Raw genomic sequence first — 17,548 nt, 5'->3', positions numbered from 1 at the left:
GGTCTTAACAGTCAGACAGACAACAAAGTGATCCTGTAACATTTCCAACTGAGGTAGGAGTCCTTAAAAAAATGTCATGAACTTCAGTTTGAAGAGGGGAAATGACACTTTGTGCTGCTTAGTGACACATTTTCTTTGTCACTTACTGCTTTGTTATCCTTGGCTATCAGCCAGGTGGTACCCTTTGTGGCAAAACTGAGGAGAGTGCCACTGTACTGGGAAGGAAGAGGGGGAATATAGTGTAGTGACACTAGAACATGCTGCTTGAGTTGGGACAGCACTACAAGCCATCCTGGAACCCATGTGAAGTATGATGCACTCCAGATGTACTAGAACAATTTTTTATTAACAAAAACTTGGTACATCATTTTGATAGTAAATGAATTTCCAGGAGGAAACATATTTAAGTAGAGATGCACTTCATTTAACAGCTTAATGAATGCGGACAAGAAAAAATTCCTGGATTTTTCCTGGTTTTCCCAGTTGAAAATACACTTTTTCTTGGGCAAAAATAAATTTTTTCCTGGGCCAAGAAAAGATATACCCCATGTGGAAGCACATTTTCTCTATGTTAAATGACAATATACTTTCCCTTGGAGCAGTAAAACTTATCAATCCTTTGAATCGTGAAGGTTTTAAACACTAGACGTTACAGAAATAAAACCCAGCAAAAAACAATGCATTTTGAATAGATCTTTGATGTGTGGCACCAATTACAAAACATACTTTTGTATTACAAAAGTATAAACATGAATTCCATCATATACAGTGCAGTAGCTTCCAAAGCACTGTAACAGAGATTGTGATGCCCTTTTGTCAGTCAATTGTACGCCATGCCATGTGATCTCACCAGCCAATGACTGCAGATATTAAGGGCATAGGACACATTATTTAAAATAATACACATACAGTGCAGCTACAAGAAAAGCTAAGCAGTCACCAACAACATTGGTCATTAAAAAATTTTTGCCATTTTTTCCGAGGGTGTGGTTAGGCAGGATCCTAAGCACACAGCTTACATTGCAGCAGCTGAATATTTCTAACAAGCACATTATAAATTTCAGTGCTGTGCAGTGAACATTTTTATGGTTATCTGGATGAATACATGCTCCATCCAGCACTTTGATTTTCCATAGAAAAACCAATTTCGTGTGCAATTGCTCAAGAACGCATTTCACAATTTTTTTGAGGATAATTTTACTTTTTGCTATCATTACTGCATAATTTGTAATCTGTGAAAGAATTAAATTAAATATAAAAAACTAACCTTGAAATGTGGTCTTTTTTTAGTGTGTGTTACCTTGTAAGATATATCAAACACAAGTGTTGCAGTAAACTTTTAAATAAGGGGTAAGTGGGTGGTCTTCTGCACATGAAGTTTTCTATATGGCTGGTCCTCAGTGTAAGTTTTGAACGAGGCTCTAATGCTCTGTGATTTAAGAAATTCATTGCACATTCTCACAAGTAACATAATTCATCTAGCGTAATAGGAAATTTACTTTGAAAGTAATGCTTCTCAAACCACCATTTGCAATATTTTCCTGTGTTAGAAACATAAAGAGTTGTGATGTCATGCTCATCAAAAGGAGGCCCACATAAAGATGCATTGAAGGCAGTTTGTAGTTATGAAGTATTGCACAGCCTTTGACAAATTTTTCTCTCAGTAGATGCTTGTGTGTGCAATGTATTTTGTTGTTGTAAATGAGGCTTTTTCTTGGCAACTAAAGCTTTTATCTTCATGTTATTCTCTTCTTTATGTTTTACTACTGCAGTATTATTCTGCAGTAGTGGTCTACAGTAAAATTCTTTGTTAGAGTATCAGTTCTTACCAGTCAAAATTATAAAAATTTAACTGAAAACTAAAACAATGAAAAATTACTGGAAGTCTAAAAATTCTGTTTTTCCCTGGATTTCCATACTTTTCCTGGTTGTCCTGGACCATATACAACCTGTACATTCTACTTTGTTCACTACCCATATGGTTGCTATCATAAGACTATGAATCTGGTTGTCCCCTCTTCACAGCACTTGAATTTGCAACTGTGCCATAGGTATGAATAAAAAAAAGACATTACGCTATCTTGTAACTGGGCTCTGGTTAGTTATGTTTTGTGGCATGTAATTTGGTTTAAGAGTTATTAGTTGTGTTTAAGTACCGCTCTACCTACATTTTCAGGTACTATCATTTGTTTTGACCTGTTGGGGGTTGCCTGTGAGTTTGGTCACAGACTCACTGCATTTCTTTGTGAAAGTATTGGCTTAGAGCAAAGCTCATTGGTGGCACCATGCTGGATTAATTACAGTTCCCATGAATAATCACATTTTGGTTTATATGTACTGGGCATCAGCTGTATAGCACAACTGGTTGTCAGTGTGCATCACGTGTGAGTGTACATTGGCCATATGTAAGTAGTAGTGTTATACTATGTATACGTTCTGCCTGCTACTAACTGTGTTAGTTTTAGTAAAGGTATTTTAAATGATAGACACAGTTATGACATATTAACAGACTCCTCTGCGAGCTATCATGTTAAAGAAGAATTTTTTTGTTGTTACTCTTGCTGCATATAAGATGTTGCTGCCTCAGAGTTTTTGAAATTTTAAACTGTGTTGAGCACGCTATGTTTTAAGAGTTATCATTTTGAACTTGATAACAAACATGTATGTATTACCTTTGAAACTGGAGTATTATTTTATTAAAAGTTAATGTGTCTTAAATGTTCCATTGAAATGGCAAGAATTTAACTGCCTCCCTTCACGGGATGTTATGTATAGGTATTGCAACCCTCCTATCTTGGCTTATTTCTAACATGATTTCAGATGAGAAAAACTGTCCACCTATGTATTGCATTTAAGCTGGTGGCGAAGATGCACCATACACAACTGATGTCCTGTAAGCTGGGGATGAGCATTTATTAGTTGGGAGTGAAATCAGCTGCTAACTGTATTAACGAAAGCTGTTGACCCAGGCTGTGTAATTTATCTATGAGTATATTGCGGCTGTGTAATTTATCTATGAGTATATTGCTGTAGCGTTCTCAGAATTTGTAATATTCAGACGATAAATATTAACAACTCATCCTCCACATTAATCAGCGAGTTCATCATTTCCGCTACCAACAATTGTAACAACTGTTACATGAAATGGAGGTGGTGCTCTGTAAACTTCACACCATACGCAAAATTTCTACAAATGAGTATTGAGTCCTAGTTGATGTGTGAACACATGAAGAGAGTTGCAAACAGAGTGTCATCAGTATGTTATGCTCCTGAAGTCCTGTCAATATGTAATAGCCAGTGCCTTTTAGTTACATACTATTCATATAGGCACTCATTTCTTAGCTATGGCATTCTTTTCTGGGAAACAACTCCACAAAATAGGAACAAATTTTCAAAATTACAGATGAAGGCCTTGAAATAATAACCAAAATTAGTAATCAAGCTCATTCTTAAGATTTGTTGTATGCATTGGAGATTTTAACTACACCAATCAAGTGTATTTATGCTGTCACCAGACATCACCTGTCTGCAGCAATTTGAAAGCCCGCACGAGTAGAGCTGTAGTAGCATATTCACAGGAAGCAGGTGGTAGTACCATGAGGTCCACATGTGGAATCACTCTGCATAAACTCCATTACATTGTTTACTGTTGTCAAATGATTATGTGACTGACTGACGCACCTGATTTTGAGCACAAGTTGAATTGCCGATTTACGTAATGGTACTCAGTGCATCAAATTGATTTTGTCTTGGTGATATGTATGCAGCTGGGTAATATAATCTGTGACATATGTCAGGCATTGTGGTAATTCTCATTGATTGGCAGTGTGTAATTCAGCAGGACCATGGGATCCCTCAACTAAAGCTAAACTCTTTGTTTATAGCATACTTTATCTAGTATAATTTTATTTGGGTCTCTGCTTTTATTTACAATGAATGTAACAGTGTATATTTATTCTCTGCCTGTAACAATTTTTATTATCATTGTGTGGATTGGAAATTTTGCACAGTGTAATCTTATTTGGCTCTCAGCTTTGACTCACACTGAGTTTAAGACTGTAAATCCATTCTGTTTTTAATATTTTTGATTGTTATTGCTTTTATTCTTTGGGGTTTGCACATTCACTGTGGGCTTAAACTATCTGCTAGTGTTTCTTGCATTTGGTTTCTATTGAGGAAGTGTTGCCTTGGTAATAATTATTTCCCATAGGTGACTGATTTTAAAGCAAAGATGTTTTCAGTAAGTGTATGTAAACTACTATTTTATTAGGTTGTGAAATGAACTGTATGATTACTCACAGAGCAACCCACTCCTACCACTCCCATAATAATATTTACAAATCAGTTACGCACACAGAAAAACTCTTTTAATTACTGTTCAACCAGCTCTGCCCATGACCATGAAAGAAAATATAGAATGAATTTACATTCAACATGAAATACTAAACATAAAACTTGAAACAGCATTTTCTACCAGGGAATAAAATTATACAATGAACTGTCCAAGAAAATGAAAGAGGATACTAAACTTATTACCTTATATAGTGTGAAGGATTACTTAGATACCACAGAGTTGGGGCTTGGTAAAAACTTTTTTTTTGTGGTTTTAGGGCGCACAACTTCAATGGTCATTAGCGCCCTGACTACTCTAAGAATGCACCGCGAGGCACAAGTTGACAACAACAACTAAAAGGGAAAACACGATAAAAGACAGACTGACAGGCATAGGATTAAAAAACAGCATCATCAAATGTCCTTAGCGAGGTTTGTCAAATTGATAAAACGAAGAACACGAGCAGCTGCTCGTGGGTCATCCGCTAAAATGGCATCGAAAGTATTTGGCAGGTTAAGATCTAGGCGCAGTATGTTAAGATCTGGACAGGACATTAAAATGTGTCTAACCGTCAGCAAGTGCCCACATGGGCAGAACGGCGCCGGCGCAGCCGTCAGCAGATGGCGATGGCTGAACCGGCAGTGTCCAATTCTTAACCGGGCTAAAACGACCTCCTCCCGCCGAGAAGGGCGTGAGGAGGACGTCCAAGCCACGGGAAGAGGTTTTAAGGCCCGAAGCTTGTTGTCGGTAAGTGCAGCCCAATCGGCATGCCACAGCGATAAAATGCGCCGACAAATGACCCTGCTAAAATTGGACGAAGGGACACAACAAGAAGCTGTCCGAGGCTGGAGGACCGCAGCTTTGGCCGCGGCATCTGCAGCTTCATTCCCAGGGATACCGACATGGCCAGGAACCCACATAAAGCTAACCGGAGAACCGACGTCCACCAGCTGCTGAAGAGAGCGTTGGAACCGGTGTACGAAAGGGTGAACCGGGTACGGATCACTGAGGCTCTGGATGGCGCTGAGCAGATGACATAAGCAGAATGTCGGTGGCGGCAGATGTAAAGAACAGCCTGGTAGAGGGCAAAGAGCTCAGCTGTGAAGACCGAACAATGGCCATGGAGCCGGTATTTGAAACTTTGTGCCCCGACAATAAAGGAACACCCGACCCCGTCATTGGTCTTAGAGCCATCTGTATAAATGAAAGTCATGTTGATGAACTTCGAACGAAGTTCCAAAAAACGGGAGTGGTAGACCGAACCGGGGGTGACCTGTTTTGGGAGCGAGCTGAGGTCAAGGTGAACGCGGACCTGAGCCTGGAGCCAAGGTGGCGTGTGGCTCTCGCCCACTCGAAAGGTTGCAGGGAGTGAAAAATTAAGGTGTTGAAGGAGGCGACGAAAGCGAACTCCAGGGGGTAGCAGGGCAGAGACATACAACCCGTATTGACGGTCAAGAGAGTCGTCAAAAAAGGAACGATAAGACGGATGGTCGGGCATTGACAGTAGCCGACAGGCATACCGACAAAGCAGTATATCGTGCCGGTAGGTGAGTGGCAATTCGCCAGCGTCAGCATGAAGACTCTCTACGGGACTAGTATAAAATGCTCCGATCGCAAGTCGTAAACCCCGATGTTGTATGGAGTTGAGGCGGCGTAAGATGGATGGCCGTGCAGAGGAGTATACGAAGCTCCCATAATCCAGCTTGGAGCGGACGATCGACCGATATAGACGAAGTAGGACGGTTCGATCCACTCCCCACGACATACCACTGAGAACACGGAGGACATTTAAAGAACGGGTACAACGGGTGGCCAAATATGACACATGTGGAGACCAGCTAAGTTTCCTGTCAAATGTAAGGCCTAAAAATTTGGTTGTCTCCACGATTGGGAGAGCAACGGGACCGAGTCGTAAGGACAGTGGGAGAAACTCTTTGTAGCGCCAGAAGTTAATACAGACCGTCTTCTCGGCAGAAAAACGGAAGCCATTGGCGACACTCCAGGGGTAAAGACAGTCAAGAGAACGCTGAAGACAGCGCTCCAGGACACGTGTACACTGCGCGCTGCAATAGATGGTAAAATCGTCCACGAAAAGGGAGCCTGACACATCAGCTGGGAGGCAATCCATTATTGGATTAATCGCGATGGCGAAGAGAGCGACGCTCAAAACTGAGCCCTGTGGCACCCCATTCTCCTGGCGAAAGGTGTCGGACAGGACAGAACCCACACGTACCCTGAACTGTCGATCCATTAAAAAGGAACGAATAAAAAGAGGGAGGCGACCGCGAAGGCCCCATGTATGCATGGTGCGGAGAATGCCCGCCCTCCAACAGGTGTCGTAAGCCTTCTCCAAATCAAAGAACACAGCCGCGGTCGGGCGCTTCCGCAAGAAGTTATTCATAATGAAGGTAGACAAGGTAACCAGATGGTCAACAGCAGAGCGGCGCCTACGAAATCCACATTGTACATTGGTAAGTAGGCGTCGAGACTCGAGCAGCCAAACCAATCGAGAGTTAACCATTCGCTCCATCACTTTACAGACACAGCTGGTAAGCGAGATAGGTCGATAACTGGAAGGCAAGTGCTTGTCCTTCCCCGGCTTAGGAATCGGGACAACAATAGACTCGCGCCAGCATGCGGGAACATGTCCCTCAATCCAGATGCGATTGTATGTACGAAGAAGAAAACCTTTACCCGCAGGAGAAAGGTTCTTCAGCATCTGAATATGAATAGAATCAGGCCCTGGAGCGGAGGACCGTGATCGGCCAAGTGCGTTTTCGAGTTCCCGCATGGTGAATGGGGCATTATAACTTTCACAATTAGAGGAGCGGAAGTCAGGTGGGCGAGCCCCCTCTGCCTGTTTGCGGGGGAGGAAGGCAGGGTGGTAATGAGCGGAGCTCGAAACCTCTGCGAAAAAGCGGCCGAAGGCATTGGAGACAGCCTCAGGGGCCACAAGGACGTCATTCGCGACCTTCAAGCCAGAAACTGGGGAGTGGACCTTAGTGCCAGATAGCCGGCGCAGGCTACCCCAGACAACAGAAGAAGGAGTAAAACTGTTGAAGGTGCTTGTGAAAGCAGCCCAGCTGGCTTTCTTGCTTTCTTTAATAATACGACGACACTGAGCACGTAATCGTTTATAATTAATACAATTCGCCACTGTAGGGTGGCGTTTAAAGGTGCGTAAAGCACGTCGACGAGCACGTAAAGCGTCTCTACATGCTGCGGTCCACCAGGGGACCGGTACGCGACATGGAGAAGAAGTAGGGTGAGGGATGGAATATTCAGCAGCAGCGAGAATGACTTCCGTGAGGTGTGCGACCTGACGATCGCAGCTTGTGAAGGTTTGATCCTGAAAGGTCGCCCTGGAAGAGAAGAGCCCCCAGTCGGCCTTGGAGATGGTCCAACTAGAGGAGCACGGAGAGGGAGTATGCTGCAGAACACACGGGAAGTGGTCGCTCGAATATGTATCAGCAAGTGCATACCACTCAAACCGGCGTGCAAGTTGGGGAGTACATATAGAGAGGTCTAAATGGGAATAGGTGTGAGATGTGTCCGAAAGAAAAGTAGGGGCGCCAGTATAGAGGCAGACAAGATTGAGCTGGTTGAAAAGGTCTGCTAACAAGGAGCCCCTTGGGCAGGATGCTGGAGAGCCCCAAAGGGGATGGTTGGCATTGAAGTCTCCAGTTAACAAAAATGGTGCAGGTAGCTGAGCAATAAGTTGCATCATGTCTGCCCTGGTAATGGCAGATGACGATGGAGTGTAAACGGTACAAAAGGAAAACGTAAAGGTGAGGAGAGTAATGCGGATGGCAACTGCCTGCAGGCCGGTGTGCAACGTGATGGGATCGTAGTAAATATCATCCCGGACCAGCAACATAACCCCTCCATGAGCTGGGATACCTACCACAGGGGGTAGGTCAAAACGCACAGAGGTGTAGTGTGCCAAGGCAATTTGATCGCATGGGCGTAGCTTCGTTTCCTGGAGGGCTACGACGAGCGGACAGTGCAAGCGGAGCAGCAACTTCAAGTCCTCTCGGTTGGAGCGAATGCTGCGAATATTCCAGTGAATAAGTGCCATCGTAAGAAAAGGAAGATGAAAAAAGGGGTCACCTCGAAGGCCGCTGAGGGCATGGCTTCGAGCGAGCACCGCCGCCGCTATCAGTAGGCGGACAGTAATCGTCCATTGGGTCCATAGGTTCATCGGCCATCTCGGGAGGATGGCCGGGAGGGGGAGCTTCCTCCGCCGGTGAATGGCCAGATGTACGGCTACCAGCAGTGCGGCCAGGCGAAACGGATGACGGCCTGGGGCGGCAACCGCTTGGTGGCGCAGGAGAAGAAATGCGCCGTGGCAGAGAAGGAGAACTGTGCTTCCTATGAGCCTTTTTGGAAGGACGTTTGGTGGAAGTACAGGTCGAAGGCTGGGAGGTCGAGGAACGTAGGAAGTCTGCACGGGATGGTTCCTTCTTGAAGGCCCGTGCATCTGACTTCGGGGTCTTCGTCTTAGCAGAAGCTGATGAAGGGGCTGGTGTCTGTGGGGTGATGGGAGGAAGAGGAGACGTCGACCGCTCTATCTTAGCACTGGCCGAACGGACAACCGTGGTGCTGAAGGTCAGATCGCATGTCTGGGTTGTTACCTCCCTGGTAGTCCGAGGAGAGGCGAGGACAGTACTGTATTTCCCTGCTGGGAGCTGCGCGGGCTTCCTACTAGCCAATAGCTTGCGAGCAGCCGAGGTGGACACTTTCTCTTTGACCCGAATTTCTTGGATACAGCGTTCTTCCTTATAGACAGGACAGTCGCGGGAGGATGCGGCATGGTCACCCTGACAGTTCACACAACGAGGAGACGGAGGTGGACAGTCACCCTCATGGGCATCCCTGCCACAAGTGACACATTTAGCCGCATTGGAACAAGACTGTCGAGTGTGATTGAAACACTGACACTGGTAGCAGCGCATAGGTGTCGGGACATAGGGGTGAACAGAAATAACCTCGTAGCCCGCCTTGATGCGCGATGGCAGCTTAACACTATCGAAGGTCAAGAAAAGTGTCCGGGTCGGTACAAGGTCATTGTTGACCTTTTTCATGACCCTATGGACAGCCGTCACGCCCTGCTCAGCGAGGAAAGATTGAATCTCCTCGTCAGTCAATCCGTCGAGGGAGCTAGTATAGACTACACCACGAGACGATTTCAAAGTTCGGTGGGCCTCCACCCGGACAGGGAACGTGTACAGGAGTGTGGCCCGAAGCAGTTTTTGTGCCTGAAAGGCACTCTCAGTTTCTAGTAATAAGGTACCGTTACGCAACCTGGTACAAGATTTGACAGATCCGGCTATGGCATCTACGCCCTTCTGGATAACAAAAGGGTTGACAGAGGAAAAATCCTTTCCGTCCTCAGATCGAGAAACGATGAGGAACTGTGGGGCAGGCGGTAGTACTTTTGTCACTGGTGGCTGGTCACGTTTCCGTTTTTGGGCAGAAGTCGAAAGCGATGGAGTAGAATCCATTGCGGAGGAATCCCCCATGATTGCCAGCGTCTCCGATGGCGCGCTCCTTCCTTGTGGGGACCCTCTCAGAGGGCACTCCCGCCTTAGGTGAATGTTTACACCTCAGGTCACACCTCCCGAGAAACAGACGGAGGGACCAATCGGCATGGTCAGAAGGTATCAGCTCAGGCAATCACCCCTCCCCGGGCCTGGCCTTTACCAGGGGGTACGCGCGTGCCTTACATGTCTACCCAGGGCGGGGACTTACGCGTTACCCCGTCACCGGCTATGCGTGCGAACGCGTGGGTCGGCCTTCAGGCACGCACAGGGAGGAAGGAAGAAGAGGAAAAAGAAGAGAGAGAGGGAGAAAGAGGACAGACTGTCTCAAACGCCGAGGCGGAGAGCAGAGAAGGCAAGGAGAAGAAGGCAATGAGAAAGCAAGGAGAAGAAGGCAATGAGAAGGCAAGGAGAAGAAGGCAATGAGAAGGCAAGGAGAAAAAGGCAATGAGAAGGCAAGGAGAAAAAGGCAATGAGAAGGCAAGGAGAAGTCAAGGGAAAGAGTAAGGAAGACAGTGAGGTGGAGAAGAGCAAAGAAAGGAACCAACGAAAGGAAGGAAGAAACGAGAAGTGAAAAAACCAGAAAGACCACAATTATAGGTCGTGGAACCGTCCGTCTCCGGACGCAGGCGCTAACTACCCCCGTGAGGGGGATGGACTCCTTTTAGTCGCCTCTTACGACAGGCAGGAATACCTCGGGCCTATTCTAATCCCCGGACCCGCAGGGGGGTTGGTAAAAACTGTAACACAAGCAGTTAATAATAAAAGACCTCTGTTATTTCAGGCCGCACTTTTGAACTACAACATCCTTTTTTTCTGCAAAACCTTACTCCAAGGCTGCTGCTATGAGTAACACTAACAAATTATCAGCTTTCTGAGCTCAATGTCTCGCTCATTGTGGATAGACACTGACTCAATTTTCAAGGCAAACTAATCAGAAGTGTGGTCTACAAAATGGAAACCAAAGTTAATTGTCATGGTCTTGATGTCAGCTGATAATGTGTGTAATGTGTGCAGTGAGTGGTGTTGAGAAATGAATGAACAATGTAGCACTGTTTCTTTACATTATGAAATATCTTCTTCACAAGGCTGTAAAAGTATAAATAAAACAATATTGTATATTCATTTCATTTCATGTATTAAGGTAGTCAATTTACATACCTTGTTTCCTGGTTACCTGCAACAGATCTTATGAACACAGGTCATAACATTGTTATGTAAGTATATATCGTATTATGAATTTGTGAGATTTATGTTATTTTATGATATTTTCAGCTTCTTATACTACTACTACTACTACTAATAATAATAATAATAATAATAATAATAATATGATGATGACTGAAAAAGGATCATGCAATTATACCTCAAATATAGTTCTGAAAATTAATTTTAACACAAACTCTACGTTATACACTGGATCTGTGCTGGTCTCAGTAGAATTTAAGTCACAGCAGCCACTGTGCCTGATAATAATTTCTGTTATTTAGATAAAGCCCTAGTTTTTGTGGGACTTGAGTCGCCAGACCTCATGTGGGTGCTAGGTGTTCAGTTACATGGTCCGAAGCACAGTATACATTAATTATTGAATACCCCACAAGACATAAAGGACAGTGTTCAATACATGTGTTTGACATATCAGGCAGCAATAATTGTTCTTACTGTTACATGAAAATATGACAACAGTAACCTTTGATGTGTTTGACACATCAACTGTTTACTTCGAAGTTTGCTGTGGGACATTTGGTTAGCAATGTCATTTATAGCTGCCCAGGAATCAGAGTTTCTTAGCGCAGGCCGAAGATTCACTCTACAATGATGATCCCCCTATACCTCTGTTTGGATAACATTATAATACAACATGATCAGGTGTACCAATCTCTCCAGTTCCATTCTTCTGACTTATTTTTGCTGATTCTATGCACAGATGTACAGGGCATGATCCTTGTCTCATTATAAAACAGATCATGCCTCTACTTGGGTTCATATACTGCAGCTTCTTCCTTTCTTGTATGCCAGGGAACAACTGCTAAACCTGATGGTCCCAGTCCCTCTGTTCTGTACTGGTTCTTCTGAACTTAAGTGAACTTTATTCATGATTTGTTTCCCCAGTGATCTGCCACATCATCTTAATGTACCCTTTCTGCAAGCAATAGCATGCAGCTCCGTACCTGAAGATTATCTCATCTAGATGTTCCCAGAATCATCAACAAAATTTCTGCTGATGTTGTACCAATGCTCCAGTAAATCTTAAAAGAATATATTGCTGGATGCATCTTACGTGTGCTCTCACATATTGGTAGTGCAGCTACTGGGTCCACATACTTGCTGCAAATCCACCAATGGTAATTAAGATGGCACTATGATACAGTCTCACTGCTGACAATGATAATAATAAGTCACAGTTCCAACTAGGTCATGTTGTGCATGATCTTGCAAGCTCTCACAGGGACTTGACTGAGAAGAAGTGATAAGTTTCTTTTTTTTTTCTTTGTGTTTGTACAATATTAAATTATATACAATACTGTACACTATGGATAAATCAAATGAGGTTGCACTACTGCTAAAAGACTGGCCTTGTATTCGGAAGGATGGGGACTCTATTACCCATCCACTTATAGTCATTCAGATTCTCCATGATTTTACTAAATTACCTTAAAGCAAATGCCAGGATGGTTCTTAAAAAACAAGACCACTGCTAATACCGGTCCCATCCTTGTCAAAACAGACATATAATAATGTAAATGCCTGTGCATATAAATTATGTTTTTTGTTCTTAAGCTGTAATACCATGACATGTTCAACATCTTTGTAAAAAAGATTCACAGATGAATACTACTAATACTAGTACTACTACTGCTACTCTACTACAGTGGAAACAAATACAATACCAAAGGATACAGGGTATGATAGTATCGAGACACATCTTCTATCCACTCTATGAGCAAGGCAGCAGATGGCACTGTTGGAGTGCCCTGTAGGGGCACGGTTTCAACTTCATCACATGCACGACGCACTGTATCACACTTGTCTTGAAGCTCTTGGTTTAGAGAGCTACAGTCTTTCCTGTAAGAAGGATAATTTTCACATAGATCTAGTGGCTCACTAATAAATGTATTTACCATTAACTACAAAACAACAAAAAAATTCTCTTCAGTAAATAGGTATATGGTTACAAGTTTTTAAACACCAGATAGAAAAGTCACTGAACAGCAGTCAGAAACAAAGCAAATGATGGAGATTGGCAGTTTTCAACAGTCAGTCCCTTCCTCCCTCTCTCTCTCTCTCTCTCTCTATCTATCTCTATCTCTAATACACACACACACCAGTTAGCAATACAGTGAGCAGTGATAAATACATTATATCCCTGAATTACCACTTTGCCTGGTACTAACAAGCATACTGGAAGACATACTTTTGATGATTCTGACTACTTTTTAACAAAATATTTGCTAATGGCACATGATAATGGATTCATTACATCTATGTTACCACACTGATGGAGAATCCATTTCAGCAGCCGCAGTGAAAGTTTTCAGATCTCTAAATTAAGAAAAAGAATAATATCTTGCCAAAGTCTTTCACCAGTGACCAAATCAATATTTGTCCGGTTGTGATCCTGTAAACTTGAAAATGGGTTCATAAGATAAATACATTTTGGAGAATATTCACACTGTTAAATATGAAATTGCTCTACCAAGCACTGAAAGAAGACCCATCAACATAAGAAGAAATACTTGTTATTGGGATGTACCTCAATCACTTTTGCTTTTCTAAGGATCTCATATTCTTTGCTCTAGAGCAGACGAATACAAACAACTAGTGGGAGAACCTAATAAAGCAAGTTTCAAAATGCACCTGAAAATTATTGTTAACTACTACAATTATATATAGCTGCTGCAGAATATGGCCATTGCTAGGAACTTGTTAGTAGAGTAAGTTTCAAAGTACTCCTGAAAATCAGTTACAATAAAAATCATCTCCACCACCATCAGCAGCAGCAGCCATTTGACACCCACTGGTTGTTAACGGCCTCCTCCAGATTTCTCCAGGCATTATAGTCATGAGTTGAGCTATATGAATACATGGAGCTCCTGCATGTTTTCTAATGACATCTACCCACCTTCCATTAGTTAATTGTAGATGTCTTTTCTTAAATCCTGGAACTTCCTTTTTTTCATCTGTCACCCATTTGCCTGGCTATATATCCTGCCCACATCTGTTTCGCTTGAGTTACGGTTGGAAACAGGTCTCTGAATCCAGCATGTTCTCTGATATACTTGCTTCTTTTCACAATTACTTCACCTTTGAAAACATCAACTACAAACAAATTTGGGGTACAGCAATGGGCACCTGCATGACACCATCCTATGCCAACCTATTCACTGGCCATCCAGAGGCATTCTTCCTGTACCTCTTCAAATGTACCAAGGATCTCACTGAGGCCATCACAGACCGGAATTACTCACCCAATCCTGTACAGAAACAGATCTCTAGTGCCTTATCTTTCCAGTCACCTACCATCTTCCACTCATGCCCTGAAATGAGGAACATCCCAACCACTATACTTCCCACCCCTCCCTTAGTGGTAGTCCACTGCCCATAATATCCTCTTCCATCTCTACTCTACCCCTGCTCCTAGCCCCTTGTCTTATGGCTCATATCTCTGCAATACACCTTTTTGGAAGACACGCCCCTTATATCCTTCCATCACCACCTACTTCAGTCCATCCACAGGCATCACTTATCCCATTAAAGTCAGAGCTACCTGTGAAAGCATTCATGTGATCTACAAACTAAGCTGCAACCACTGTGCTGCCTTCTACATGGGCCTGACAACCAACAAGCCATCTATCCACAGGAGTCGCCACTAACAAACTGTGGCCAAGAGACAGCTGGACTACCCAATTGCTGAAGCCTCTGGCCTTTGGCTCAGTTGCTGCCCAACACACCATCCACTGTAGCCTGGGCCATTTGGATCCTTCCTACCAACACCAGCTTTTCTGAATTGTGCAGGTGGAAAGTCTCCCTTCATTACTTTCCTGTAAGCCCCCACCCCCTTTCGTCAACCTTGACTAGTCCCTGCCCTTCACTTATCTATCCCCTTCCATGCTTCCACTCAAGTACCACACAGTCTTCTATTCCACCAATGCACTCACTAGTCTTTTTCCCCTCCACTACTTTTCTCCTTTTCTGCTCACCTTCCACCCCATTTCCCCCCGCCCCCCCCCCCCCCCCCCAACTCAAACCTCCTGACAGTCCCTACTGTGGCAGCCCTAACCTGTCCCAACCATGTCCTTGCATGCTTCCACAAGTATCAGCACACCTTCCCCCACTCCCCACTTCTACCCTGCTATCCCTCCCCCTCCCCACCCCAGCCTTCTCCTCCTCCTCACCACCACCACCACCACCACCACCACCACCACCACAACCACCACCACCACCCACAGTTTGTTTTTCCCATGAGGTGCAGCTGCTGGATGCAGCTGCTGGACACAGTCTGACCTCAACAGCCAGAGACAATGGTCATGTGTGTGTGAGAGTTGCACTTAATTGAGTGTGAGTGTGTGTGTGTTTTCTAGTTGAGAAGAAAGCCTTTTCGCCGAAAGCTCAAATGTATAACAATCTTTTCATTACAGCAAACTATCCTTCTCATAATATTGTTGTTGTTTTTTTCCTCAGATCTCTCTGTTGCAATCAGTAGTTTTGCAACAGGTTCCACATTAGAAGTCTTTGCATCATCACCGTAACTGAAACTGATAATATTCATTCATTGTAAACTTTTCATTCTAGAAACATAGGAGGTCCATTTTAAAATCCCTGTTTAGTTTATCAAAGCCACTCTAGGTCAATTTTACTCTTGTATTTGTTGTAGGAAAGTTCTAGTACAAAGTGAATTGTCCTCCTTTTTGTGGGTCCCTTTCGACGACTCAACACTTCTGGTTTTTTGGAGAGTGATTCACTCTTCTATTTATTTATTTTGTTGCCCTATCCAGTCATTATCTTAAACTGCCCAGAAAACAAAAACTCTTGAACTAGTTTTATGCCTTCATTATTAATTTATACTATTTCTCTTTTATGTGTTTGTGGCATATTACTGTAGTCTTATTATAGGTGATTTGCAGGCCTATTTTTAAAATCAATTCTATTAAGTTCTTCCAGTTCTTGTTAAAGTTTATATGGAATAGAGGCAAACAGTGCAATTAGAAAAACAAAAGATGTTTCACCTTTTTCCTTTAAAGATCTGAAGATTTTCACTAGTGCAGCTGAGGCTAATTTAAGTGCAGTACAATCTCTTGCTTGCTTCCTCTCTCTGTCTTGGGTTTCTCATTATTCTGAAGAAGTCTAATGGAAGCTAGAGCACTGACACATACATTCTTTATCATACTAACACAGGCTGTACCAGTGCCTCTTGTCTCAATGGATAATACAGGTTTTGTGGACAACTAATCATAAAATTTCCCAAGAATCTGTGAATTCCAGACAAAGTGGTGCTCCACAATCAATGCACCACCATATAATTTTGTTCCTGACTTGCAAATGGGTCATTGTAATATAGAGGAGACAAGGTACAGGAAGAAGTAAAGCTGTGAGAATGGGTTGTAAGTTGTGCTTGAGTAGCTCAGTTGACAGAGCAATTGACACCAAAAGGTAAAGGTTCTGGGTTCAAGTCCCAGCCCGACACACAGTTTTAATTTAATTTGCCAGAAAGTTTCATCGTAATATACTCACTTTTATGTACAGGCTGATGTTAGATATAGTGGGGATCAGTGAAGTTAGATGGTAGGATGAACAGGACTTCTGGTCAGTGAGGGGTCTTTTTTTTTTTGAGTCATCAGTCTTCTGACTAGTTTGATGCAGTCCACAATGAAGTCCTCTCCTGTGCCCACCTCTTCATCCCAGAGTAGCATTTGCGACCTACATTCTCAATTATCTGCTGGATGTATTCCAATCTCTGTCTTCCTCTACACCTTTTACCATCTACAGCTCCCTCTAGTACTAGGGAAGTGATTCCATGATGTCTTAAAAGATGTATCATCTTGTCCCTTGTTCTTGTCACTGTTTTCCATATATTCCTATCTCCTCTGATTTTGTGTAGAACTTCCTCATTCCTTACCTTATCACTCTGCCTAATTTTCAATGCTCATCTGTAGTGCCACATCTCAAATGCTTCAATTCTCTTCTGTTCTGGTTTCTCCACAATCCATGTTTCACTACCATACAATGCTGTCCTCCAAACACACATTCTTAGAAATTTCTTCCTCAAATTAAGACCTATGTTTCATACTGATAGACTTCTCTTAGTCAGGAATGCCCTTTTTGTCATTGCTAGTCTGCTTTTAATTTCCTCTTTGCTCCATCCATCACGGGTTATTTTGCTGCTCAGGTAGCAGAATTCATTAACTTCATCTACTTTGTGATCACCAGTCCTGATGTTAAGGTTTCTCACTGTTCTCATTTCTGCTACTTCTCATTACTTTTGTCTTTCTTCGATTTATTCTCAATCCTTATTCTGTACTCATTAGACTGTTTATTCCATTCAGCAGCCCCTATAATTCTTCTTCACTTTCACTGAGGATAGCAATGTCATCAGCAAACCTTAACATTGATATTATTTCACCTTGACTTTTAAGACCACTCTTGAAACTTTCTGTTATTTCCTCATTGCTTCTTC

At 43.2% G+C, this 17,548-nt stretch overlaps 1 protein-coding gene across 2 annotated transcripts in view; it reads right to left on the bottom strand.

The window, feature by feature from the left end:
* LOC126175915 (uncharacterized protein C1orf109 homolog) overlaps positions 1-17,548 on the bottom strand; it is a 64,992-nt gene that overhangs the window by 20,478 nt on the left and 26,966 nt on the right. For both annotated transcript variants that reach the window (XM_049922983.1, XM_049922984.1), the window contains exon 3: positions 12,775-12,939. In XM_049922983.1, coding sequence (XP_049778940.1) covers positions 12,775-12,939 — 165 coding nt within the window. The remainder of the gene's footprint in view (positions 1-12,774; positions 12,940-17,548) is intronic.

The sequence above is a fragment of the Schistocerca cancellata genome, chromosome 3 (assembly GCF_023864275.1).
Source record: "Schistocerca cancellata isolate TAMUIC-IGC-003103 chromosome 3, iqSchCanc2.1, whole genome shotgun sequence".
Classification (NCBI taxonomy): domain Eukaryota; kingdom Metazoa; phylum Arthropoda; class Insecta; order Orthoptera; family Acrididae; genus Schistocerca; species Schistocerca cancellata.
Note: the sequence above shows the minus strand (reverse complement) of the source record. Positions and strands in the feature narration are given on the sequence as shown.